Consider the following 27,038-nt stretch of genomic DNA (forward strand, 5'->3'; position numbering starts at 1 on the left):
AACAGATGATTCACATTCACTGAACACAGGCTATTCTTGATGACTGATAAAAATCCCAATCATTTCTTCAGGAACTTGGTTTGATTAAACTTGTTCACAGAGTATTTTCAGTTCAGTTTCACACTTGGTCCAGTGTGAAAAAAAGAAAATAGGTGAGCTTTTCTCCCCGTCGGGGAATTGAACCCCGGTCTCCCGCGTGACAGGCGGGGATACTAACCACTATACTAACGAGGAGACACAAAGGTGTGCTGGACTATGTCAGATCTCAGACGTCATTCATATTCCGATCCTTTTCTATTCATTGTTACAGTAATGTTCCCAAATACTATGGATGCAATACACTTTTTGGCCACAATGTAAGAGTCTATGGGCTCCCAGGGCTGTTCTGATTTTTACCATGCTAGGAATAGAACAGAGCAAAAATCAAAATACCAACAGAGCAGGAAAGCGAATACATCACACTGGTATTTACATGTTTTGAAACCACACAACTTAAATGGATGAGAAAGCAGTAGCAGCATCTGGCTAACACTTTGGCTAAGCCACACACACAGGATATATTGCTTATCTGCTGAACAAGATGATATATTAACAAACGATGAAGTAGTAATTCAATTCCTGGCTGGTTCTGAACAGACGATTCACATTCACTGAACAGAGGCTATTCTTGATGACTGATAAAAATCCCAAATCATTTCTTCGGGAACTTGGATTGATTAAACTTGTTCATCACAGTTTACAGAGTATTTTCAGTTCAGTTTCTCACTTGGTCCAGTGTGAAAAAAAGAAAATAGATGAGCTTTTCTCCCCGTCGGGGAAATGAACCCCGGTCTCCCGCGTGACAGGTGGGGATACTTATCTGAAGAACAAAAGTCAAAGCATGTAAAAGTCAATCATTAGTTTAATGGATTTGCAGTGTTTCCCACACGTTACACTTGGATGGCCTGCCCAGGAATATTAACGGGCGCCCATGTAAAATTTAACCAATTCAGGGTTTCCCATTGGCATCACAGTTCCACATCACCCCTACCTACTTCCTTTAGTGGTACTATCAACAAGTAACCAGCACTTACGTTTGCTGACACAATAGTCGAGCTATTTGGTACCTTTATGACACCTTAACTGCCTCGCTACTACAAAGTATTGGACACAAAGACACAAGTTGTATTTTTGAGACAAGCAAAACTGATGAGACCAGCAGAACCAGCATAATTAGAGACAAGGAACAGCCATGGTGGTGACCAACACCCACTAGGAACAAGCTTGACTTGCCAAGAATGCAGACATAGCTCTCACTGCAGTTATACAAGGGCTAAATGCCCTGCAGAAGCGAACCTTGTACCCACACTCCCGCTCATCCCCCACAGAACCCCTTGGGAGACATGGTTGTAAGCCTTCTCCAAATCCACAAAACATATGAAGACTGGATTGTCAAAGTCCCATGATCCCTCCAGTATCTGTGCAAGGGTGAAGAGCTGGTCCACTGTTCCATGGCAAAGAGGGAATCTGCATTGTTCCTCCTCAATCCGAGGTTCAACAGTCGGCCGGAGTCTCCTTTCCAGCACCCTGGAGTAAGCTTTCCTAGGGAGGCTGAGCGGTGTGATACCCCGATAAATGGAGCAGACTCTTCAGTCCCCCTTTTTAGAAATGGGGACCACCACCACTATCTGCCACTCCATGGGCACTGTCCCTGACCTCCATGCATCACTGAAGAGACATGTCAGCCAAGACAGACAGCCATGACTGAGAATTGCCTGGATGAGGCCCTGCCTGCCCCTCCTGAGTCTCCTGACCTTTTGCCAGAGCCTCTTTGAGGCCAACCAAAAGTCCTTCTCCATGGCCTCCCCAAACTCCTCCCATACCCGAGTTTTTGTTTCCATGACTACCTTTCGGCCTGCCAATATCTCTCAACCAATTCCAGAGTCCCCTGTGCTAACAAAACCTGGAAAGGCTCTTTCTTCAGCCTGACAGCCTCCTTCACCAACGGTGTCCACCACCAGGTCCTTGGGTTGCCACTACTACAAGCACTGATGACTGTCTGACCACAGCTCAAAGCTGCAACTTCAACAATGGAGCTTTTGAACAGGGTCCATTCCAACTCCATGTCCTCAGCCTTCCATCATGCAGGAGGATCACAGAACCTTCCTAAGATTTATGTGGTGTCAGTGACAGAATAATATTCATTCAACATAGCTGCTAAGTGTTTTATGTTAAGTTCCTCAGGTGAGAGAAAAAAAAAAAAAAAAAAAAACAGTTCTCCCCGTCGGGGAATTGAACCCCGGTCTCCCGCGTGACAGGCGGGGATACTAACCACTATACTAACGAGGAGACATGAAACCAAAAAAAAGGGGACCAGGTCAGGTCTCACAGGTCATGCATACAAGACATCGGAGTCTTCAATATTTCTGCTTTTGCATGAAAGGCAGAAACGCTACGTCATTCAGGCTGAAAACCATGAAGCTTTTTCTTGGTTGCTAGGAATTGTCATCATTCCAATTTTGTTTCTAAAGGTCGATTTATGTTTCTGCAGACACTCGACGGCGGGTTCACGCAGTTGCTATGCAAATGGTGTGTGCCTCTCATGCTTCTGTGTACTGTAGGTCTATTCCCCGGCAACTAAATTAAACAACGGCAACTTAATTCCCCGCCGATATATTATTATCATATTGTTACCTACACTGACAAGCCTTTTCAAAAACCTTATTTGTGGCATTGTAAATAAACAGTCTTGTTTTTACAAAACTTACTTGTTTTATTTTCTCAAACAAATAGTGCGAAACAAGGTGCAAAATAAGTGAAATTCGCAAGTTAAGTACAAATGGTCCAAAAGAATTGAAATGCGCAAATCAATACAAACAAAAGGTGCAAAATAGTGAGGTGAAAACTACTGGAATGTGGTACTACAGCAGGCAGTGAAGCTGGAGCGGCGAAATGCCAGACATGATGAAGTTCGGCGGACCAATCATAGCTCTTGTGGTCTGCATAGTTACAATTGTGCTCGCAGTATGCAGTCAGCAGTTGTTCTGCTGTATTTTCAGACCAATCTTGACTTCCTGCAGGTAGAAAACACATACTAACTCCCCGTCGGGGAATTGAACCCCGGTCTCCCGCGTGACAGGCGGGGATACTAACCACTATACTAACGAGGAGATGTTAAATTTAAAAAAATAAGAAGACAGGAAAAAAAGACGCTGTCCCCTCATGGTATTGAGCGAACACGTCTTTAAAATATGTATTGACAATATGCACATTTTTTTTCTTCCACATAAAATTCAATTTCGTGACCTGGCAGAAGAAATTTTCTGTTGTAATACTACAGTAATATTATAGGTGGCACCATGCATATGTGCATGTTGCAGTTACTACAGAAATACCACTGAAGTGCTGAAAAACTGCAAATTTCCTGCGGGATGAATTGCTGAAAAACTGCAAATTTCCTGCAGGATGAATAAAGTATCTATCTATCTATCTATCTATTACAGTTCGATTTATCCACCTAAGCAAGAACCCTCTCAGACCTGCTGGAATAATTTAATAATCTGAGGCTAAATATGATCGGGTTGGGCCTGCAGCAGATGTGAAATACGTCTTCGGTAACTGACAGTATATTAAATCCTTTTTTCTTTCTTGTAGATAAGTTCTACAACACTATGGATGCAACACACTTTTTTGTCACAAGTCAATGTTTGATGCCGGTGTTCTGACTTTCACCAGTAAGCAACAGAACCAGAGAAGAAACTCCACATCTACCTTGTGTTGCAAGAAAGTTGTTTCCGCCCGGTTTCGAACCGGGGACCTTTCGCGTGTTAGGCGAACGTGATAACCACTACACTACGGAAACTTGTGGCATAACAGACATCTGCCTGTTGACAAAATAGTGTATACCTTCCTACAGCACTGTCTTGCTCAGTCAGCAATAGTCTGGCTTACTAAATAAGTCATATGAGAATTTTTCCCAAATAAAACAAAACCAAGCAGCCAGGGTTGACTATTTCAGAGCAATCAGAGTAATCTCCACATAATCTGCCCCTCTGGACCAACAGAGTGATATGTCTGCAGGCTTCTCAGTAGGGCAACAACAACCTTTGACATGGTTGCTAAAACTGACACATTGCAATCGTAAAAGGATTTTCTTTCGTTTATGTCAGTCATTCCTAATTAACAAGAAAAACCAACTCAGTCAGCCTGTTCATAGTTTCTGTATCTCTGCCACCCGCAGGCTGCAGTCAGCAGTTCTTTTTTCAGCTCAGCTGTGTCTTCCTGCAGGAAGAAAACAAGCACTCACTCCCCGTCGGGGAATTGAACCCCGGTCTCCCGCGTGACAGGCGGGGATACTAACCACTATACTAACGAGGAGAGATGGAAGAAAGGAAAAAAAGGTTCCAACTTATTTCTCACAGATCATCCATAAAGGACATTGAAACGTTTCTTTCTATCCTTCTAGATAAGTTCTAAAACACTGTATTGTCTTCACATTCAAGACAAGTCAGTGAATCCCCTAACTGCAGCAAAACACCACATGGATTTCATTGTAAAATTTAAAGAAATTAAAAAACAAGCACATTATTTCTAAGGCAAATGGTGCTGGAGGGAAGGTCATAGAATCACCCAAATGGACAGATTTGGCCATAATAAGGCCAACACAAATACTGTCAGAAAATCTCAATTGTTGCTAAAGGTGCTAAAGGAAAGACCATGGCATCACCAAAGTAGCCAGTTTTCATCCTCTAGCCAAAATGAATGTTACCACCAAATTTCATGCTTACCATTTGGAAATATGCCCCTCACGACCGACACAGTGTCATGTCTGCCCCCACTTCCCAGTAGGCAAACAAAGACCTTTGACAATGGCTGCTAAAAAAGACCCAGTGCAATCTTATTTTCACGTGTTTAAAGGTGGTGTCAGTCATTTCACATTAACATCAAAGCAGTTCAATCAGCGTGTTCATGGTTTCTATGGCTCTTCCACCCGCAGGATGCAGTCAGTGGTTGTTCTGCTGTGTTTCAGCTCAAATGTGTCTTCCTACAGGAAAAAAACATGCATTTACTCCCCGTCGGGGAATTGAACCCCGGTCTCCCGCGTGACAGGCGGGGATACTAACCACTATACTAACGAGGAGGCACACTACACAACAGGAATTTGTGGAATGTAAGTGTTGTCACAGTTCAGAAAATGTACTTCCATCTTGAACAAACGTTGTAAAACACTGTGAATATTGTATTTTGGCCACAGTGTGGGAGATATGGAAAGGTGGGGCTGTTGTACCTTTCAGTTCAATGTCTCAGTTCTTCCAGCTAATTGAACCCAGTAAACCATGTAATAGGAGGGATACTATCCACTGTGCTAGCAAGGAAACACAGTTAAAGAGAAACCAGGTCAGGTCTCACAGGTCACTCAAATCCATTTCTTTTCTTACTTGTTCTAAAACACTATGAATGAAATACACTTTTTACCACACCATGGGAGTCTATGGTTTGATGGTGCTGTTCTGACTTTCACCTGCCAGCAACAGAACCAAAGCAGAAACTCTACATTGTTATTCAGAATCAACTGCATGAAAGCTTTTTACAGTTGCTAGACTGCGTCATCTGAGTAAATAATTTCAAGTTTGTGTGGCAATAAAATTGTTTCCGCCCGGTTTCGAACCGGGGACCTTTCGCGTGTTAGGCGAACGTGATAACCACTACACTACGGAAACTCGTGGCATTAATGCCATCTGTCTGTGGAGAAAATGGTATAAACATTCCTACAGATGTGGACTAATAAAAATAATTGAAATAGCAATAACAACAATGATAATGATTTAAAAAAAAACAAAACATCAAGAAGAACAGATAGGAATATATAGACTGCTGATGAACATTTCTGTTAAAAGACAATGTTCAATGGGAATATCTTTGTTGTTTCTTCTTTATTTTTTGGGCCTCTTCTGCACAAACTCCATGTATGCTATTATTCAAAGTGAACAACATAGAGGATTGCGTTTGGTTAATAAGCATTTAAGTTCTGTGACTGTCATTCAAGGTCTATTTGAAAAGTTGAAAATAAAACTGTTTCCGCCCGGTTTCGAACCGGGGACCTTTCGCGTGTGAGGCGAACGTGATAACCACTACACTACGGAAACTGGTGACACAGAAGGCATGTGTCTCTAAAGAAATGGGCGTAGACTACTACGTGGGGACTATATGTATGGAGGAATGTCAGTCTTTAGGATGCATGCACTCAGATGTTCCTATTTGTTTCCAAATAGGAACATCCTCAACTAATATTGAAAAACAGTACCCCCTTTAAAACTTGAAGTGTCTCAGTTCTAAGTTGAATGAGTGAGATTTTAGGATTAATTTGTTATGGCCACAACAAGAAACAACTGCAGCAACATATAAAACAAGAATACAGTGTAGCGGCGTTTAAGTAAGACATTACAGCTATAGTAATAGTAAAACTAACAAGACTGCAGACCTGAACAAACTTTTAAGTTAACAATAAGGTTGTTTCCGCCCGGTTTCGAACCGGGGACCTTTCGCGTGTGAGGCGAACGTGATAACCACTACACTACGGAAACTGACGTGACGGGGGTTCGGCGTCTGTGGAGAAGAGAGCATATACCTTCCAACAATATGGCCCAAAGTTTATAAACAGCACGTCTGGACAAGGCAAAATAAAGTTTCTTCACACCAGAGCTAACTGGCAACTCTGTTTTATGTATGCTGCATTTAAAGTAAATCAGACATTTTGTAAAATGACTAAGGCTAACCTCAGCTGTTTTAGAAAGATAACAAATTGCTTGACATTAGACTGTGCCTTGCTGTTTCTAAATTCAGTGGTTTTCTAGCATCTGCCTCATCTACCTGGTCCCATGCAAAGCTGTGTCTGTACAGTATACGTCTACAGTGCATCTACAGTCTTTACAATCTAGCTTTGAAAATCTTGGGCTAAAACCAACAAAGAAACCATCACATTTTAAGCCAATATAAATTTTATGTCTCGCATAAAAACTGACAACTGCATCTGTTAACTGTCTCCAGGTATCTATATATACTCTGCCCGTTCCTATCAAATAAAACAGAAATAAACATAAATGGCATAACAAATAATAATGAATAAGCGATAAAGAAGTGTGTAAAGTAAGAAACTTATTTCGTTCATTTAGGTTTTCCTACGCTACAGTAAAACTGAAATGCTGTGTCATCGCTAGCTAACTTGACACAGGGCTAGCTAGCTAACTTTACTTACTTGCCACGTCGTCGCTGGCGCTGAAACTTGTTTTTGAGTGGCTCTGCTGGAAAAATCCACCACTTTAAAGCATTTTTCTTCGAGAGTTTTCTATTGTTTCCTCCGTCGCCTTTTCGTTTTTTGACCGGACTCCTTGTTGAAAACCGCCGAGCCACGAACTTCCAGCTGGTTCTGCTAATTGACAGGAGGTCACGAGCCGCCAACGCGCTAATCTTGAACGTGAAGAAAAATCAACCAATCACGTCTCGAGTTATCTCACCAAAAACATCGATTGCGTATTTCGACCAATCGCCACCTTCTGTGCGAGTGCGCCAATAAGTGATTTCAAGCTAAACCGACAACAAGCAGCGCCAGTACGAAGTTGTTTTTTGTTTTTTTGTTTGTTTGTTTGTTTGCCCACGGGCCTGGAGGTGGTCGTTAGGGAGCTGTGAGGCGTTCAAGTCAAGAAACAGTAATATGAGCTCCAAAATATAGTAAGGAGGTAGCAAGGTAGTGCTCTTTATGAAACGGTGGTGTGATCCTGCAATATGTAGAAATAGCATTATTACCATCAGTTATTTGCACGATTTATGCACTGCTGTCTAAATAATAGCTATATGTTAATGTTAGAGCAAAACAACAATTTTTTTTATCTCTTCCTTCAATCTGTGGTGTTTTTTCTTTTCTTTTTTATTTCGTGCCAGTCAAGAAATTAGGATTAAGAATATTGACAGAAACCCCAATTCATGGTTCAGTTGCAAGATTTGACAGTAAACATCGAGCTATTATCTTCACCCACATGCTGACTAGTTTTCTCCCTTGGTCTGCAGTCACACTTGTTGTAGAAGCAGAATAAGCAAGACTATCAGCAGGTCCACCATTCTGTTTATTGACAAGAGTTATATACACCCACACCTTTTCATTTGTGTATTTATTTTGTTTCATTTATTTAATTTTTTTTTTATTTCACATTATCATCACTTACTTTTTTAATTAATTGATATCTTGTTTTAATATGTCTGTAAGGTTATTATTCAGACAGTAAACTCTTCTGTGTAGTGTGATTATAAAACATGTATTGTCTGTTATATGTTTGGTGATGATGTTTCCTCTAGTGCCACCAGCATGCAGAAAGTTTTATTTTGACCATAAATGTCCAAAAAACAACTTTAGCGTTGCGATGAAGTTTGGGAACACAATTCACATTGGCAAGATGTGTTACCTATCAGCTTTGGTGACCGTAGAGACCCCCTTTCTCTAGCGCCCTCAGCAGGCTGAGCCAAGCATAATATGCTTGTTAGGTCTGTATGTGTGGGCGTGGTTGTCACTTACATGGCTGCACTCTTCATACAACATGCAGCAAAATGCTTTTTCTGGTACAGACTATCATTCAGTTACTAGATTTGAAAATAACCATCAAATTATTGCATAAATAAAAGGACTGAAACAAGCCAGTGTCTGACCTAGCTGCTTCTCTGGAAACACTGTAATATACTGCATGACTTTCACTGTAAAAAGAAATTAACATTCAAAGACTGTCTAAATCCTGATTATTAAAGGCTGGAAGTGACTGACATGTCTCAGTCTTGGTTTCTGACGAAGTTAGTGTGCTATTCAATGCAGTTTGAGTCACAAACTATATAGGTTTTTGTATACAGTACACATGTGTTCTTGTGGCCTGTTGTAAAATGGTGTGTTTGTGCAGACTGGGGCCTAAACAGTCTTGGAGTTGCATCAATTGGCTTTGACTGGAAAGCTGAGACTCTTGTGGACTCAATGAGCCACATTTGATTCATGTGTGATGATGTTCGCCCCCATAGCAGCCATTTTGTTGAGGTGAGGGCTTTTTTTTTTTCTTTTTTTTTACTTGACCTCACTGTATAAAATGACCTATAGTGACCTCTAGGATAATCATAGCCTCATGAAGCTTTACAACCACAAACTAGAGACCAAGGGCATTCAGAGGATGTCTGGTTTTCCACATCTGTTGACAATAAGGGCGGGTTTCTGAGACATTTCCAGAATAGAATTCTCACCATAACAATTGCTGAAAAATGCAACTAGGAAAAACATGTTTTTTTTTTTTTGTTTGTTTTTCTATACCAAAGCATGAATTCTTCTGTGGTGTGCCTCCAGGTCTTGGTGTCCTAATGTGGTATTTTGGAGGGATTTTTGACCATATTCATTAATTTTTTAGTGGTCAAAATTTGCTCCAATTTGGTGTAACAAATGGAATCAACATGAAAATTGCTGCAACATGACACATAATTGAATGGCCTTCATACACTTCCACCATAATGTTCTACCCCTTATACACACTAAAATTTAGAGTGTATAAGGGGTATTATTTAGAGTCTAAATAATCATTTTAAAATGCGCCTAACCAAAACACAATATTTATCCCCCCCTGTCCATCTTCTAAAATGGACCTAAGAAAGGCAGGCAATACCAACCAGTGTCAGGCCTCTCAAACTGAGCAGGAAAGGCGGTTTCTTCATGGAGCGATGTTCTTACTCCGGAGTGAACCATCTTATCAAGACACGATCTTTGTGCGTGACGTCGCAGCTGGCCGAGCGGGAGGAGACGAGTGGCGCCGGGAGATTCGAGCCCAGGAGAACCTGAGCAACCTGCACACTACCGAGCTAAGATAAGTGTAATTAACGAAAAAACCCGTTCACTTTGAAACTCTTCAGCCCTCGGATTTCCACATCGTCATGTTGGTGTTCCGCACGCCCTGTAGGAGAGGAGTCGGCAGCAGATAAACCATCACTTCCAGGTCCGTGTTTGTTTTCCCAGCTTTATCACTAACGTTATGCTAGCTGCCTAGCATGCGGAGCTAGCCGCATTAATGAGCTAATCATCCTAACGCCTGTCCGTTATAAGTAATCTTTCTCGGAGAAATAACCTCCGAGGCGTCAACATTGTTCACTTTTCATGTCGTGACAATCGCAATGCAAGATAGGTATCATGTGTTGTTAAATAGCATGGTAACCACCTTAGCCTGCTTGCACGGTGTGTAGCTAATGTGTGTTTGGTAACGGGAGCGGAGCTGTATGTGGAACAGGTAGATTTTTCTTTCTTGGTGCTTTGGCTGTACTCTTCTTTACTGTCACGTCGTTTAAATGCATTAAACTGGACGAGAGAGTGCACTGAAATGGGGGAGCTGATGTTATTGCATCACGAGGCCTTAATATGGACCTGGGTTCAAAGTGTCGCTGTGAGGCGCAGAGCGCAGCAGCTGTCCCGGTCACGTTAGCGCATCACAGCCGCAGGTCGAGTCATCAGGCTGCAAACATTTAATTCACGAAAATCAAATACAGAAAGAGCTGTTTACCGGTGGTTAATCAATGCTAACTCATCGATAGCTGGCGGGCACAGCGTGCAGGTTGTGTAAGCAGTCAGTAGTGAGTTTGCAGTGCGCCAGCTGCACTTTGGAGGTCTGACTGTTAAAATGAGCTGCCAGCTGTTTCTCCTCTCACATTAAATCATGTCTTTACTGTTCAACTCAGTTGTAATTGTGCATTTGCACCTCATTTTATTTGTTTTTGCTTTTGTTCGAATTTTAAGTTTGGTTGTTTTTGTCAGTGAGAGTTATAATGAAATTCTATGTGGGGTTGATTTGATTGAGTTACACTTTTTTGTCAGCCAGGGCTGAATTTTTTGTGTGTATCAGCAGCAGCTCCATTTGTAACAGCACATAACAAAAAAAGAAATTAGGATACATAGATATATGTACTTTATTGATCCCAAACTGGGAAATTCTTACGTAACAGCAGCAGTGGAAACATAAAATAAAATTAAACAGATTAAATGCAAAAATTTATACAATATATACTATATACACTAGAGGTGGGAGAAAAAAAAATCGATTTTTAGATGCATCGCGATGCGGACGTGGGGCGAGCCGGCATCGATGCATTAATGACAATAATCGATGCTTATAAAATGATTAAAAAAACGCGGAACTGAAGTAGCCTACATGAGCAGCGTCTAGCCGGGCAGTTACAGGACGCACACAACAGAAAACAATCACGTGAAGATGGCGGAACAAGCTAACATCAAAGCGACACCCTCTGCATTAAAAGTCAGTGTCTGGAAACATTTCGGATTTTCTGAAGAGGAAGGGACAAAAGAGCTGGATAAGAGCCAAACAGTGTGGAAGTTATGTCACACAACACAAATATTTTGGCAACACGAAATTACAGTAAATAACAGTAGATTAAATTTAGTGTTCTTTTTAATCATAGTTCACTACAAATACACCTTGTTTTAGTTGTCACACAGTAAAAAAAACAATTGTCTGAAAAATGATTTTTAAAAAATGACTCAATGAAAATCGCAAAAATATGCATCAAGATGCATCGATAATCGCTTTATAATCGCATGGTTGGCCTCATAATTGTAATCGAATTGTTAGGTGGCCAGATTCCCAGCTCTAATATACAGTAAAAAATATAAACATCTAACAATATGGAATATACAGATGGTAAATATGAAATACACAGGTGGTTGCAATATTTAAAAACAGAATGAGTGTATATTAACTAAGATATAAATAATATAAATAATAAATAAACAGTTAAGCTGCTGAGTAGTGGACGACCAGTGTTAAAACTAAACAGCCGAGAGTTGTGAGTCTCTGTCAGACCAATGTGAGTTGTTGTACAGTGTGATGGCTTGTGGCAGGAATGATTTCCTGTATCTGTCCCTTGGACAGCAGAGCTGTATCAGTCTGTTGGAGAAGGAGCTCTGCTGTCTGTCACCAGTGTGTGGTGGAGAGGGTGATCAGGGTTATCCATGATGGATGACAGTTTGTTCAGTGTCCTCCTCTCCACCACAGCCTCCAAAGTGTCCAGTTTGCAGCCGATCACGGAGCCAGCCCTCCTGATCAGTTTGTTGAGTCTGTTGGTGTCGCTGGCTCTGATGCTGCTTCCCCAACAGACCACAGCGAAGAAGAGTACGCTGGCCACAACAGACTGGGAGAACATCTCCAACATCTTGCTGCACACATTGAAGGATCTCAGCTTCCTCAGGAAGTAGAGTCTGCTCATCCCCTTCTTGTACACAGCTTCGGTGTTGGATTTCCAGTCCAGTCTGTTGTTGATGTTGACACCCAGGTACTTGTAGTCCTCCACCTCCTCCACATCCTCTCCCATAATACACAGTGGCTGTGAAACCGTCCTCTTCTTCCTGAAGTTGATCACCATCTCTTTTGTCTTGTTGACATTCAGTCTCAGGTGATTGCGTCGAGCCCACTCCACAAAGTTATCCACCACTGCTCTGTACTCCCCTTCCCTTCCCTCACTTATACAACCAACAACAGCTGAGTCATCAGAACATTTTTGCAGGTGGCATGAGTTAGGGTTGTACTGAAAGTCTGTGGTGTATAAGGTGAAGAGGAAAGAGGACAGTACAGTCCCCTGTGGAGCTCCTGTATCACTGACCACCGCGTCAGACAGAACACTGCCCAGACGGACAAACTGTGGCCTGCCTGTCAGGTAGTCAGTAATCCAGGAGACAATGGAGGTGTTGACACCCATCACCCGCAGCTTCTCACCCAGCAACATTGGCTGGATGGTGTTAAAAGCACTGGAGAAATCAAAGAATGTGATTCTCACAGCCACCACCATCCAGATGCATATGAGCTCGTTGCAGCAGGTAGATAACGGCATCATCAACTCCCAAATGGGGCTGGTAAGCAAACTGTAGAGGGTCTAGCACACAGGTGTCAAACTGGTGCCATGGAGGGCCAAGAGGCTGCAGGTTTTCATTCCAACCAAAAACTCCACCAGGTGATTTCACTGATTAGTCCCACCTCTCTGTTTGGAGGTAGGGTGATCAGTGAAATCACCTGGTGGAGTTTTTGGTTGGAATGAAAACCTGCAGCCTCTTGGCCCTCCATGGCACGAGTTTGACACCCCTGGTCTAGCAGCTCCTTCACCTGCGGCCTCAGGTGGGCCAAGACCAGCCTCTCCAGCACCTTCATCAGATGAGATGTGAGGGCAACTGGTCAGTAGTCACTGAGGTCCGATGGAGTCAAGTTCTTCGGGACCGGAGGTGTTGCACAGGAGTGCTCACCACAGGGGGGGAGGGGTGAGGGGTGGATGCAGTGGGGGTGTGTGGGGGTCTAGATGTGTGAGGGAGACAGAAGGCTGTGAGCTGAACCTGTTGAAGAAACCGTTCAGCTCGTCGGCTCTCTCCAGGCTGCCTGATGGTTGCCTGTCTCTCCCTTCACATCCGGTGATCTGCTTCATCCCAGTCCACACATCCCTCACATTGTTCTGCTGGAGTTTGGCCTCCAGCTTCCTCCTGTAGCTGTCTTTGCACTTGTATTGCTCTTTAGTGCACTGATTTATTATGCCTCTGTCTCGCTGAAATAAAGTTCTGCTTTGCTACATTAAAAGTCATGTTGAGACAAAAAAGTATGTGAAATATATTCACCAGGAAAATATGAGGTCCTGAGGTCTCTGGCCCAGATAGACAGACAGACTCATTCATACCCAGTTACAGTTGTTTCTCCAGTCCAACTGAGTAATGCAGGATCCAGGAGAACATGCAGACTCAACACATAGCGTGCCTGTGACGTTCTAGCTGTGAAGCGTAGTAAAAGAGTAAATGAACTCACCTGTGTTGGTTTCAGATGGAGCTGATGGAGGTGGAAAGCCTGCTGGACGTCCTGCAGGGAGCAGTAAGAGAGCCAGAGGCCAGCGCTGCTGCGGGCCGGCAGGACAACACCCCCACTCCCCACGTCATTCTGGACTCGGGCAGCAGCACCGAGGTGGAGGAGGATGATGACGATGAAGAGAGAGCGGGGCAGAGAGAGGCAGTGGGACGAGACCCCCCTCGACTCCCCACCACCTGGGCCTTCAGTCAGAGAGCGGTGGGCGGTGGAGCGGCCACCAGCTCCACATCTCAGGGGGCGATCAGACGCAGAGTCAGGTAGCAGCAGAAGGATGTAAATAATTTTTGTATTGAACAATACGCAGGTGTACGATACAATACGCAGTTAAAATGTTGTCTGTCAATTGAGGCACACGGCAGCTTTGCTGACCTAACCTGACAGCACATTGTTGTTAAATCATCACAACAGTAATCCAGTTTCACTCTCACTGAATCCCACACTCCTTTTAAATGCATAGCTCTGCTCTCGCTGCGATGCAAGAAGTGGCAAGCCGGCATGTTCAAATGGAACACAGTTAGAGCTGTGATCCTGAGTGAGTTTCATCAGAGCTCGTATAGGTGCTTTGCATCTAAAAATAGTCCCAGCTAGGGCTGGGTGATACGGACAAAAACAATATCACAATATATTTTGACTGAATACATATTGATATTGTGGTGATATTAAAAAGATAACTGTTGGTGAGTTTACAAAATATTTACACCATGAGAATTTGATGAACAAAAATTGCTGAATTTATTCTTATTTTTTTGCAGTGTTGTACTTTCTGTGAATAATTATGACTGTATAACTAATAATATTGAATATGTCTGCGAGACACTAATCAGGATAGGGAAATGGTCAACTCACGTTCTGATGGAAGATAATTTATTGTCCTCCAAAGATGAAAGACAGTAATAAGGCACCTCACAATACAATAATTCTGCACAGAAACACTTGAAGGAGGCTATAACATTACAAAACCAAAAATCAGAGGTCCAGATGTGTCTCCTCCTAACAGCTGTTGCTGTAGCAGAAAGGTTCATGTCCTCTGAAGCATCCTCTCTCTCTCTCTCTCTGAGTGAAGGCAGGGCCTCAGGGTGCACTACCCCAGTCAGAACGCAGCGCCCTCCAGAGGCTTTCTGGACTTCCTGCTGCGGGTGCCGGCTGCCGGCGCTGCCCAGCCCGAGTCCGGCAGCACCACCGAGGTCAGCGAGTCTGAAGACGACGAGGTCGGTGGCGAAGACAGCACCGCTGCAGCAGAGCCTGCCCAGCCCACTGCACCCCCTGCAGCTGCTGACCCTGCCCCCCCAGTCCAGAACGACCCGCCGCAGGAAGCTGCTCCAGCCAGTGAGCCACAACATCACTTTCACTTACACGCTGCTCTGTCATTGTGTTTACATGAGGGGTGGGAAAAAACATTGATTCACTTAAGTAAAGCTTTTCTTTTTTGTATGATTTTTTTTAAATTCCTGAGTCGGGTTCCCTCTGACCTCTGACCTCCAGCTGTGTGAATGAAAATGGGTTCTCTCCCCTTTGCAGACACGCCCACCTTCTGCTAATCCCATGCACTTTGGGCCCCAAAGCCTGCAGTCCACATGTGTTCTTGTGGCCTGTTGTAAAATGGTGTGTGTGTGCAGACTGGGGCCTAAACAGTCTTGGAGCTGCATCAGTTGGCTTTGACTGGAAAGCTGAGACTCTTGTGGATTCAATGAGCCACATTTGATTCCTGTGTGATGATGTTGGCCCCCATAGCAGCCATTTCACTGGAGTGAGACCATTTTTGAAACCTGTTGACACTGTATAAAATGACCTATAGTGACCTCTAGGAGAATCACAGCTTCATCAAACTTTACAACCACAAACTAGAGGGGAATTCAAAAAACAAAAATTGCAATTACCAAGTTGCAAAAACTTGTAGAGTTGCAATACATGTTGAATCAGTACTTGTAAGGTATCGGCCCAGCCCTAGTTTACATGCATTTCAGTAATCAGGTGTTTTGCCATGCACAGCTTTTATTGGTTCTATGACATAATGAAGGACATTTCACACATGCATCAGCTCTTATTTTGGTCCTTTTTTTTAAAAAAAAAAACAAGTACTTGAGTACTTTTTAAAAAATCTAATAGAGTAATCAACTAAATTACCTAAAATTTCTATCCCTAATGTAAAACCTTACTCTGAACAGCCTTTTACGTGTGAACATGTACAGGAAAAGTGGAAAAGGAAACAGAGTCACGACACACTGCACAATACCATTTTGTTCTACATCCATGTTGTGTTTTGTATAGCTTTTGTTGAGTCCAGTGTGATGTGTCTCTGTTCAGACTCCAGCTCAGCTGCAGACGCTGGCAGGACGGAAGCTGCAGATCACAGCGTCCAGGTAACCAGAAGATCTTTTCCCTTACCTTTCCATCTATAAACATTCATATATGTGCTGAGTGTTTTTTCATCATGTGTAGAGGAGGAGCTTGTCTTCTGCTGCAGCTGCATGATAAGGGGACCCACAATCTTGTCAGTGGCTGTTAATGTCTCAGTAGGCCTCTGGACAGATAAGGAATGATTTAATATGACAGTTGGAAAACACACAGCAAAATTTCAAGTTTGGGTAAATATTCGGAGGTTATATTAAATGGGTTGTATTCAGTGGTGTGCTCACAGCAGCTGACTGCAGGTTGAAAGATCCTCTTACTACAGCGGGGTGATTAAAGGGCCATAAGTCATTACAATACAGTGTTCAGTGCATGCAAATGAGTTAATAAATCAGACATGAGCCTACCTAGGGTTACACACACACGCACTAATTTGCTAATGGCGGTCATTTCCTGTTGGAGATGGGAAACATTTTTGTCTTGCTCACGTCTTTATGAAGGTACAGTAGATTTTGTACCTTCTAGTGATGTGCGGCTTGCAGTTCTATTCATGGGCACCATTTATAATCCGTGGGTCAGGTGGTTCGGGTCATAAAAACTAATATTCTGACTAATAGTGGATGAGATGTGAGTGGGTGAAAAAAACAACTCTTTTCTGAGTTTATTAAATACTTGCAGCGATTCACCTGCAGCAAAAATGATAACTGTGTCCCCCACCAAGAGAGAGGCTGTGTGTATTTATGCTCGAGGCACAGAGGTGTAACTTCAGTCACTATTTAAATCTCCAGGTCAGGATGTAATGTTCATTAATGTTCTGTGTTCTTCTATACATCCAAAAGGTCAAACACACTGCAGGGTCATACAGAAATTGTTTGGAATGAAGCAGCTGTTCTCCTGATAAATCCAGCTTTCCATCAGCTGTCTTAAAAAATATTTCAGCTGATAAAAGTTTAATTCTGTTAAATTCTCCCTTGAAAATTTCCTACTACAGTTTTTAGTTTTGCTTAAATGTCACAGTATTTGCTGCAGTTTGTCTCTCTGTTTTGGCCCTTTTGTCTGCTCTACTCTGGTGTTAACAGCTTTAAGTATGGAGGAGTGGATGAGGAAAAGTTTTGCTTTTTGAAAAGGCTGATGTAGGATGGTTGAGGTCATATTCTAGTATTAAGCATGTGCAGACTGTGTACATAAGCAGGCGCACACTCAAGAGAGGACTTAAAGATTTTTTTCACTGCAGATGTTGAGTTTTTGGGAAAACGTTGGTCTGAAAAAGGCCAGTGCAGTGAGGTGTGGCTGGAACATCAGAGCAGCCTTTTCAAATTTACCCGGTTTAGTGTGGACATAGTCTAAATTGATCAATTAGAATTTAATCGAATTGCTTTAGACATTTATCAAGTACAAATGCCAAGCATTTACCAATTCCAGCTCCATTAAGATCACTGAGCTGCTGAGATTGTCTCATCTTCCTCCAGCAATATCTCATAAAATTAATAGCCATGATATTTTTTTGCCTGCAGATCAAACAAAGGAAGACATTTGTAGACTGATTTTACGCTCCGATAACTTCCCACCAGACTTTGGCTTTAGTTTTTCACACGTTATCCAGATTGATATATCTACAGTGTGATTTTAATCTGCTCCAGTGTGTGTGTCTGTGTGTCTGTGTGTCAGAGAGAGAGAATTGACTCCATTGAATTGATTTAAAATACAGAACAAACTCTTAACCTTCCAGTTTCAGAATGATCCAGTATTTTCAGGATGGTTGGCAGCCCTGGTCTAATCCGTGGTGTAATGTTTCTATTTTTGAGTCTCAGTGTTCACTCTCACCATCTTTTCCAGTCGGTCCCGGTGGCCCCGGCCTCCCAGGATGCATCGCGGGCTGAGGAGTGCGAAGGTGACACTTGCAGCATTTGCTTCGAGCCGTGGACGACGGCGGGCGAACACCGCCTGGCCGCGCTGCGCTGCGGGCATCTGTTCGGCCACATGTGCATCAACCGCTGGCTCAGGGGCCAGGGCCAGGCCGCCAAGTGCCCACAGGTTAGAGCTGCACTGTGAACTGTGATGTGTATTCACAGCGTCTGCAGAAAGAAAGGCTAAAGTCTTTGGGAGGAGAATTAGCAGCCTGATAGAATAGAATTCACAATACTTGTTTTGGATTTGTTTTGTTTTTTGGCACTGCAGGTGTTGAAAGTTCTCACAGTCAGCATGATAAGAGTTTCAGCCCCATCAGGTCTGACCGATTGGTGCAGCTTGTTGAGTCAAAGATAAAGGAATTCAAGCTTGTTCTCCACCATGAGTCACCATGGGAGTCCCTGTGGATAAGAAAAACATAGAAAAATAGCTTTAGTCTAAATTATAAATGATGTCTAGTCTGTGCTGTGGTGATGCTCTTGGTGATCCTGGATTTTTTTAGTTAAAACAGCACATTTTGTACATTAAAATGTACTGCAGTGTGTTTTTACATGGGAGAGGAAAACATCAACAGCAACAAATACATAGAAAACATGAATCTGGATATATATGTTAAAAGAACAAAAATAGAGATGATAGGAAAGGATTAAAAACAAGCGACACTATAATTTAGAGTGGAATAGAAAACAGAGAGACAGAGAAAATAGAGTTATTAGATTCTGACTCTGGGTTTCTGTCATGTCTCTGCAGTGCAACAAGAAGGCGAAGCGTTCGGACATCGTGTTGCTGTACGCGCCGAAGCTCCGAGCGCTGGACAACTCCGAGTTCGAGAGCATGAAGAAGTGAGTCACACGTCTCTTCATCAACCTCAATCTGTATCTGCATCTCCGCTGCAGATCCACTGAGCTGACATGAAACTGATCAGCTGTCGGTTATTTATCATCATATCACAACATCACTTTCATGGCAGCTGATTTTTTTAAAAAAAAGTTAAAATTGCAACTGCATCAATATGGGTGTTTCTGTCCAGCTGTTGAGTAAACTTCAACAAAACATTTTGAAATGTTGCAAACTGTTCAGTTCCAGTTTGGAACGTTTACATCAGCTGGGTTGAATGTGGAGTCTTTCAAAAATTGATCACTCCAAGCAGATTTCCTGGAAGCCTTGAAAATTCTTGTAAAATGTGTGGATTTAAGAGAATTTTTTTTCATAAAAAATGATTTGGAAAATGAGCCTGGCCTGTGTTCTTAGGTTTACACTGTCACAACAGTCTGCTTTTTCATTGTGAGTCTGTAGAGAAAGTTTTCATTAACTTGATTAAGAATTTCATCTGTCAAATGGCCAAAATAACGCCAGTCTGACACAGAGCTGGGTGATAAGGCCAACAAATAAAATAGTAGTAGAGTAACAGTGTAGTAGAGTAACAGTGCTCCTGTTGTGAGGCTGATATGACTTGTTTGAGCTGACATATTCTGTGTGTGTGTGTGTGTGTGTGTGTGTCTGCAGGTCTCTGGAGCAGGAGCAGTCTCTCAGGAGAAAGGCTGAACTGGATTCAGCTCAGTCCAGGTTACAGCTGCAGGTCATGACCAACAAGTGTGGCCAGCTGCAGCAGCAGCTACAGGTACTCCTGACAGTGACGCACTGAAACACCAGAATTTCCCTGGTTGGGATCAATAAAGTATATCTATCTATCTATCTATCTATAAACACCAAAAACAGGTTATCATGTGCATCAAGAAGACAATAAAAGGGGAGATACAATTTTGAAAACTTATTGGTAATAAATGTTTGAAAACTTATGTTCCCATTTAACCGTTTGTTTGTTAGATCTGAAGAGTTTGTCTCAAAAAGACTGCAGAGTGTCTGATAATCCAACATGAAACCAAGCAAAGGCAATTTTAAAGGACAACAGGGAACTTGTGTCTTTTATTGAACAAATTAGAGCTCCTTACAGTCTGGTTCTGCCAGAGGAGGATTAGAGCCACACAAAATAAAAAAGACTTCTCAGATTAATCTGAGAGTTCAGAGAATAAAAAAAGATTCTGCCTTTTTCAGAATTCTGATATTAAAGTCAATTCATTTTTTTTTTTTTTTTATGTGGCCCTTTTCCTCTTTCGTAGGGTCCCTAGATCAAAGGTTCTCAAATGGGAGTAGGCCTGAGTCCTGCAGGGGGTACATGAGAATTTAAAAAAAATCATAATTAAAAAAATCCTCTGCATATAGCCTTTTTTTAAAACCTATTTTCTATTTTTTTCTATATTGTATCCATTTATTTATTTTTTGTGCTGGTCAGTGGCTGAAACGCTGCACTAGATGTTGCAAATACTGACTGATTATTTTCGGGTAATGAGGCTCCCCCTGGGTGGTGATAATGCTTTGGCTTCCAGCTCTGTGTGTGAGTCTGATCTGATCTGGGATCTTCTCCATGTCCTGCAGGAGCTGATGGCTCAGACGGGCCGCAGCGCAGCTCCCTCCTCCTCCTCGGCCTCCCTGGCGTTCTCGCAGCTCTCTGACGTTTCCCAGCGGCCGGACGGCGGCAGGACGGGGCAGTACAGCTTCTCCAAGGCGGTGCTGGTGTCTCAGAGCGGCGGCTGCAGGGTTCTGTCGTACTGCGAGCCGCTCAGCTGCCTGCTGGCCTCGCAGCCCTCCCCACACGCCACCCTGGTTCCTGGTGAGACCAGCACGCTGCCCGCTCTCAGGCTCACTTTATTCATTTAACCGTTTTTTTGCTTGCTTGCTTTTAGGGGTGGGAAAAGCAATACAATGCTGATTTTTATCACACATGTTTTATTAAACAAAAACCAACTCCATTTATCGTAAAACTGAAGATATTTTTTTATGAAAGTAACAGTTCAATAGTGTTGCCTTTTGACATAGATTGAAGAAGTACTCCTCAGTTTCCAAGCTGATGTGAGCTTGCAAGCTTTATTGATGGGATTTGTGTGTGTGTGTGTGTGTGTGTGTGTGTGTGTGTGTGTGTGTGTGTGTGTGTGTGTGTGTGTGTGTGTCAGGCTGCGGTGTGAAGAAGCTGAGCGTGGTGAACGTGAAGGCCTGTCAGTACATTCCCATCCACGGCAAACAGATCCGAGGTCTGGCCTTCAACAGGCAGAACGACAGCCTGCTGCTGTCTGCCTCCCTGGACAACACTGTCAAACTGACCAGGTACACACACACACACACACACACCTGAAACCATCCGTTTTGTTGTGCAATTTTTCTTTTTGACATTGTTTTGTATCAGCGCCTTATAAAATGTTAAAAATCATGTCAACATCAACTAAAACACAGGATCAACTGAGCAGCCAAGCCATTTTTTATTTATTCATTTTTTTATGAGGCTGTAATTGTAGCATAAATATTTGAAAATGTGTGTGGAGGCTGGTGGGTGAACGAGGCGTCACAGAATTGCTGAGAATGTCGAATGTATGAGAGACAATAGAAAAAAATGTATCAATCATGTGTGTGTTTAAAAAGTCAAGGATCTCACAAATCCCCCAGGTAACTATTAGGTCATATTTACTCATAAATTGTAATTTCACTGTCACTGTTGTCTTCTTGTTGTCTTAATGTACTAATTCTCAATTCCCTGACTGAGTGAAGTTCAAACATCCCTGTTAGATTTGAAAGTTTGCAAGGTGCAAACGTTTTGTCCATGTTTACGGCACTTGGCCCCCATCCTACTTACGCACATATATATTCTACAGTTACATGTAGAAGGAGAGATAAGACGGAAAAAAATGAAAATAAGATACTGAGTTGAAGATTCCCCTTTTATGGGATAGAAAAGAATCCTCTTTTCCTCTTTTGTTTCACTTTACTTTATTTTTCTACTATCATCATCATCATTATTATTATTATTATTATTATTATTATTACAACTCATTTCATGACTGTGCCTTCTTCTCTGTAAAATGAAACTGTAATTAATATAGTGGATATAAAATGATGTCTGGCAACATGTTTTTCCTTTTTTAAAAATTTTTTGTCTGATTGTATTGAACTGAAAATGTGTGTGTGCGTGTGTGCGTGTGTGTGTGTGCAGTCTGCTGACCAACACGGTGGTTCAGACCTACAACACAGGGCGTCCTGTGTGGAGCTGCTGCTGGTGTCTGGACAACAGCAACTACGTCTACGCCGGCCTGTACAACGGCTCCGTGCTCGTCTACGACACCAGAGACACCAGCACGCACGTGCAGGAGCTGCAGCCTCTACGCTCCCGGTACACACACACACACACACACACACACCTGCAGCCTTTTGCACCCGCTGTGCTTGTCTTTGTTCAGTTGTGCCATCAGCATTTACGCCACACCTTAACTAAGGCCTTAAAAATCTTTTTTTTACCGCCCCACAACTCAAAATAACAATAACAGATAGATAGACAGATGTATAGATTATATCCTTTGGGGAAATTAGGGTTATAACTGTATTCAGAAACATGGGAATGCACAGCTTATTGCCACAAAAAAAAAAAACATACCATTCTACCATTCTAGTTAAGTAAAACTAAACTAGAAACTGAAACATTTTAGTTAACTAAAATAAAATGAAACTAGACTTTAGTAAGTAATAAATAAATAAAAAATAACTAAAACTAACTGAAACAATATTGTGTAGTTACAAAACTAAAATAAAATAAAAAATGTACAGAAAATGTGTTAAGTGTTGCCGTTTGTCAGGGATGCCGACATGACAGTTAAAATAAGAACTGAAGAAAAATACAGAATTATACTAACTCGGGTACCACCACACGGCGCCACGCTGTGAAGGAACTGCACATAGACAGAAACGGGAGCACACTGCGCACCATGTGAGCGTGACCTCAGCTGTCCTGACAGGAACGTGTTAACTCCACCCCCCTGCAGGTGTCCCGTGGCGTCGCTGTGCTACGTTCCCCGCGCGGCAAACAGCTCGTTCCCCTGCGGCGGGCTGATCGCCGGCTCTCTGGAGGGCGGCTGCTTCTGGGAGCAGGTGGACGGGACGAACTACAGGCCGCACGTCCTGCCGCTGGAAACCGCCGGCTGCACCGACATCCAGGTGGAGACGGAGAGCCGCCACTGCCTGGTCACGTACCGGCCCGGTAAGACCGGAGCGCCAAAAACCTCCATGAACGTCCTGTGAGGTCAGCAGGGCCACACAGGACTTTTTGGTTGAAATGCCCACCTTTTATAAAGCTTAACATTCATAAACTGATAATTGGCTGTGGAAAGCAAAACGTTTCCCCAGGGACTATTTTCCCTGGCGGATGGAGCGTTTCACTCCGTCCAACAATTTGAAAAAAGTCCTGAAAAGCCAACAGTGCTGCTGCTTTTAGGAAAACTCATGTGGAGGACTTTATTGGGCTGATGGAAAACTGGAGTGAAGAAAGTGTGAAGGCTCTGAAAGTTCATGTTCATATCGTAGTGGAATGAATGGAAACCAGCGGCTGGAGGAAAGGGAGGAGGAGTGATGTGGCAGCTCTGAAATACCAATACTGCTTGCCTTTGATGAATTGATATCATGTTGTAATGACTTTCGGGCTCCAGTAGGTGTCGCTGTTAGCCAGCTTGATTAACAGGGTGGTGAACAGACTGGGCATTCTGCACTGAGTGATGACATGAAATACATTTGAAGTGACTGGGCATAATAACGGTCAGCTATTGATGGTGTTCAGTCTGCAGTTATAAGACCATAGAATGCTACGACTGCAATCAGTTTTGCAAGAGCTGTGCAACAAAAGGTTTTTACAAAATTGCCCAAAAAATGCACTCTATACAGAAAACATTTAAATGTGGTGGGAGAAGGTCTGCAGTTGCCTTTTGAAGCAGAAAATAGCACAGCGACTGCCTTTTGAAAACAAGCAGTGGACTGAGGTTGTAAATAAACACAAACTTGAATGACAGTGACGTCCTTCAGGATTCACACACTGACGCAGTGAACCTCACACACCGTCACACGGAGGCTCTGTCCTTCCCGCCTCACTGCACCGCTAACCCTGTGCCCCCTCCCCCCGACCGCAGGGCGCTCCCACCCGTCCCTGCGCTGCGTGCTGATGGCGCTGAGCCGCTCTCCTCAGCAGGACTCGGGCCAGCAGCCCAGCTGCTCCTGCTCGCCGGTGCAGACCTTCAGCGCCGGCTCCTCCTCCAAACTGCTCACCAAGAACGCCGTGTTCAGGAGCCCGGCCGGGACGGGCACGCTGGTCTGCGCCGGGGACGAGGCCTCCAACTCAACCATGGTCAGCTGTGTGTGTGTGTGTGTGTGTGATTGATTATATCTACAGTGTCTTATTATCTGCTCCAGCATGTGTGTGTGTGTTTAAGTTCACTTTTTTGTTATGGAGAGGCACAGTGTCGCAGCTTGAGGAACATACAAAATAATACAGAAAAACATTAAAGCTACTCGGGGTGGGGGAAATATTGATTGAATTATTTTTATTACTTTTTTTTTAACTGATTTTGATATTAAATTATATATTATATTTTGATATTATCCATTTGATATTATCCATTCCATGTAAAGATATTGGTATCATATGAAACTAGATGAGCAAAGGTGCCAAGCATGTCATGCTAAGTTGGCATTTCCAGCAGGGTCCCTTGACCTCTGACCTCCAGATGTGTGAATGGAAATGGGTTCTCTGGGCAGCCACGGCTCTCCCCTTTGCAGACACGCCCACCTTCTGCTAATCCCATGCAGTTTGGGCCACAAAGCCTGCAGTCCACATGATTCCTGTGTGATGATGTTGGCCCCCATAGCAGCCATTTCACTGCAGGCAGAGCATTTTGTCAAACTGGACGTCACTGTAGGAAATGACCTCTAGTGACCTCTAGGAGAATCACAGCCTCATCAGACTTTACTGACACAAACTAAAGGAAAATTCAAAAAACAAAAATCACAAATTGTAATATAGAATCACAGTACTTATGAATCGCAAAACATATTGAATCGGAACCCAAGTATCATTACTGTACCAAAACGGGAGATAAACATGTCATCCCAGCCCTGAACGCTGGGTAACTTTTTGGAGTATGCGTAAATTTGAATTTGAATAGCGGCCACCTGAGATTCAGTCTCTCCCTCCCTGCACACTCAATCGTACGTGTTAGCATGTTAAGGTAAGCTAAGCTAAAGTGGCAGAGCTACTAAGTTTGTTTAGGGAGGTGAGGCGGGTGTGCATGATGCATGTTCATGACACATGATTGACACTGATGTTGCCACGCCTCCTTGTCAGTGTGTTTAGTCTGGGTCAGATTGTCTGTTTGTAATGAAACACAGATTTTAAATGCACGAGGAATGAGGCTGAACACATTTTGGGTGTTAGAGGTTCTGCTCACAGGCAAATCAGGCAAGAATCATTTTAGCTAATGAACCTATCGCTCTTCCTCCTCCTCCTCCTCCTCATCAGGTGTGGGACGCAGGCAGCGGCAGTCTGCTCCAGAAGCTTCCGGCCGACCTCCCGGTGCTGGACATCAGCCCCTTCCAGGTGAACGGAGATCACTTCCTGGCCTCGCTCACAGAGAAGATGCTGAAGCTCTACAAGTGGGAGTGAGCGAGGAAGACTCTCTCCACGCCGCCGTCCCATCAGCCGAGTGCCTTTTCCTCTGAGCCGCTGTTTACACCCACAACCTGTCAGAGCTGTTGTCATGGTTACTCCTGCACAGCCGGGAGCGTGAGGATGGAGCGATTGTGTTTGGATTGTGGGAAAGGGCCATCAACTGCTGCTAAACTTCCTGTATGAGCACATTTACCTGCACACTTCTGCTGCTGCTCAAGGAAATCTTTCCATTGCATCATTTACATGGTGTGAAGTAACACGATTTCTCTAAAAAAAAAAAAAAAAAAACCTTCTAGGGATGGAAGATGGAAAGATGTTTTTCCCAGGCCAATAGCGCCATCTGATATCTACCAAAACACTAGATACCAATGTGCATTTTTATAAGAATGGTAACACAAATGCAGGTTCATAACAGCAGAATCTTCTCAGAACGGCCTGTCTTAAGAGAAGTGTTTTAAAACAAAGACCATGTTAGTTAATTTTCACAGTCGTATTAATGACACACTCCTTGGGGGGGAAAAAAAAGGTCACAAAATGCCAAAATCAATCAATGAGCCAAATATTGAAAGTAAAAATAACATAGGACCAATACCAACACTGCTTTTTCATGCCAATATCGTGTGATACCGATGGTAGCTACTGCTTCATTTAATCCATGTCGGTCTGCTGCACCGTGCCGTTCATGCAGGTTCATCTGCGTCTGGTGACCTTTGACCTGCACGTTCTCAAAAATACAAGAAGTCTGCCCGAGGCGCTAACATGCCCCAGCAAAGCAAACAGGAATAGAATAAAGGGCTAAATGGAAAGTGAGAGCTGGACTGGGTTCTGTTACTGTGATTCTCCGCCTGCTGACATTAATGGAATCAGATGAGGAGGAGTTTACATGACGTTATTAGTGTGTGTGTGGTGTGCATGTTGAACGTGCTCGGAGTCTGTCTGCTGTCTAGGTAACCGGCTCTGGTCTAAACATCCAGCTGCTGGAAGAGGCTGAATTTAGGAATCAGGAGAACACAAAGTGAGTTTTCTGTCTGAGCTGGTGTGTCTGTGTGTGTGTGTCTGTGTGTGTGTGTGTGTGTTTCCAGCGTTGACTGTTTGACTGGTGTGTGTGTGTTTAAAGAACAGACGATGAATTGAGTCTCATCTGGTCAGATCAGCGGTCGTCAGGCTGTCACCTGAGTTTGAAGTGTGAGGGCCTTGATCAGACAACAGCAGCAGTTTGGGGTTGCAGTCCAGGTGGGAAACTCACCGATCACAGACAAAAATCACCAATTGCAGTAAAACAAGCAAAAAAAAAAAAAAAAAAGAAGCGGTAGTCAGTGATTTCCACCCCCTCTCCCCAATCACACACACAC

At 43.2% G+C, this 27,038-nt stretch overlaps 1 protein-coding gene and 9 non-coding genes across 12 annotated transcripts; 1 reads left to right on the plus strand and 9 right to left on the minus strand.

The window, feature by feature from the left end:
- Positions 1–162: 162 nt before the first annotated feature.
- Positions 163–234, minus strand: trnad-guc (transfer RNA aspartic acid (anticodon GUC)). Its single transcript has one exon. It is a non-coding gene; the product is annotated as a tRNA-Asp (tRNA).
- A 2,022-nt stretch (positions 235–2,256) lies between these two features.
- trnad-guc (transfer RNA aspartic acid (anticodon GUC)) lies at positions 2,257–2,328 on the minus strand. The gene has a single exon. It is a non-coding gene; the product is annotated as a tRNA-Asp (tRNA).
- Positions 2,329–3,077: 749 nt separating this feature from the next.
- Positions 3,078–3,149, minus strand: trnad-guc (transfer RNA aspartic acid (anticodon GUC)). The gene has a single exon. It is a non-coding gene; the product is annotated as a tRNA-Asp (tRNA).
- A 619-nt stretch (positions 3,150–3,768) lies between these two features.
- On the minus strand, positions 3,769–3,841 carry trnav-aac (transfer RNA valine (anticodon AAC)). Its single transcript has one exon. It is a non-coding gene; the product is annotated as a tRNA-Val (tRNA).
- Positions 3,842–4,284: 443 nt separating this feature from the next.
- trnad-guc (transfer RNA aspartic acid (anticodon GUC)) lies at positions 4,285–4,356 on the minus strand. The gene has a single exon. It is a non-coding gene; the product is annotated as a tRNA-Asp (tRNA).
- A 691-nt stretch (positions 4,357–5,047) lies between these two features.
- On the minus strand, positions 5,048–5,119 carry trnad-guc (transfer RNA aspartic acid (anticodon GUC)). Its single transcript has one exon. It is a non-coding gene; the product is annotated as a tRNA-Asp (tRNA).
- Positions 5,120–5,626: 507 nt separating this feature from the next.
- Positions 5,627–5,699, minus strand: trnav-aac (transfer RNA valine (anticodon AAC)). The gene has a single exon. It is a non-coding gene; the product is annotated as a tRNA-Val (tRNA).
- Positions 5,700–6,052: 353 nt separating this feature from the next.
- trnav-cac (transfer RNA valine (anticodon CAC)) lies at positions 6,053–6,125 on the minus strand. The gene has a single exon. It is a non-coding gene; the product is annotated as a tRNA-Val (tRNA).
- A 365-nt stretch (positions 6,126–6,490) lies between these two features.
- Positions 6,491–6,563, minus strand: trnav-cac (transfer RNA valine (anticodon CAC)). The gene has a single exon. It is a non-coding gene; the product is annotated as a tRNA-Val (tRNA).
- A 3,189-nt stretch (positions 6,564–9,752) lies between these two features.
- rfwd3 (ring finger and WD repeat domain 3) lies at positions 9,753–27,038 on the plus strand. 3 transcript variants are annotated; one of them, XM_030053177.1, is made up of 15 exons: positions 9,753–9,989; positions 12,155–12,330; positions 12,445–12,478; positions 13,854–14,152; positions 14,959–15,221; positions 16,200–16,255; positions 18,081–18,278; positions 18,903–18,994; positions 19,659–19,773; positions 20,589–20,823; positions 21,164–21,314; positions 22,195–22,371; positions 23,018–23,232; positions 24,152–24,366; positions 25,537–27,038. In XM_030053177.1, the coding sequence occupies exons 4-15, from the start codon at positions 13,854–13,856 to the stop codon at positions 25,678–25,680; spliced, it is 2,160 nt and encodes a 719-aa protein (XP_029909037.1). In that variant the 5' UTR covers positions 9,753–9,989; positions 12,155–12,330; positions 12,445–12,478; the 3' UTR covers positions 25,681–27,038. The 3 variants fall into 3 exon arrangements, with proteins under 3 accessions (XP_029909037.1, XP_029909036.1, XP_029909038.1); XM_030053176.1 differs by lacking the exons at positions 12,155–12,330; positions 12,445–12,478; XM_030053178.1 differs by lacking the exons at positions 12,155–12,330; positions 12,445–12,478 and having other exon boundaries at positions 9,755–9,860.

This window comes from Myripristis murdjan, chromosome 6 (genome assembly GCF_902150065.1).
Source record: "Myripristis murdjan chromosome 6, fMyrMur1.1, whole genome shotgun sequence".
NCBI classification, from domain to species: domain Eukaryota; kingdom Metazoa; phylum Chordata; class Actinopteri; order Holocentriformes; family Holocentridae; genus Myripristis; species Myripristis murdjan.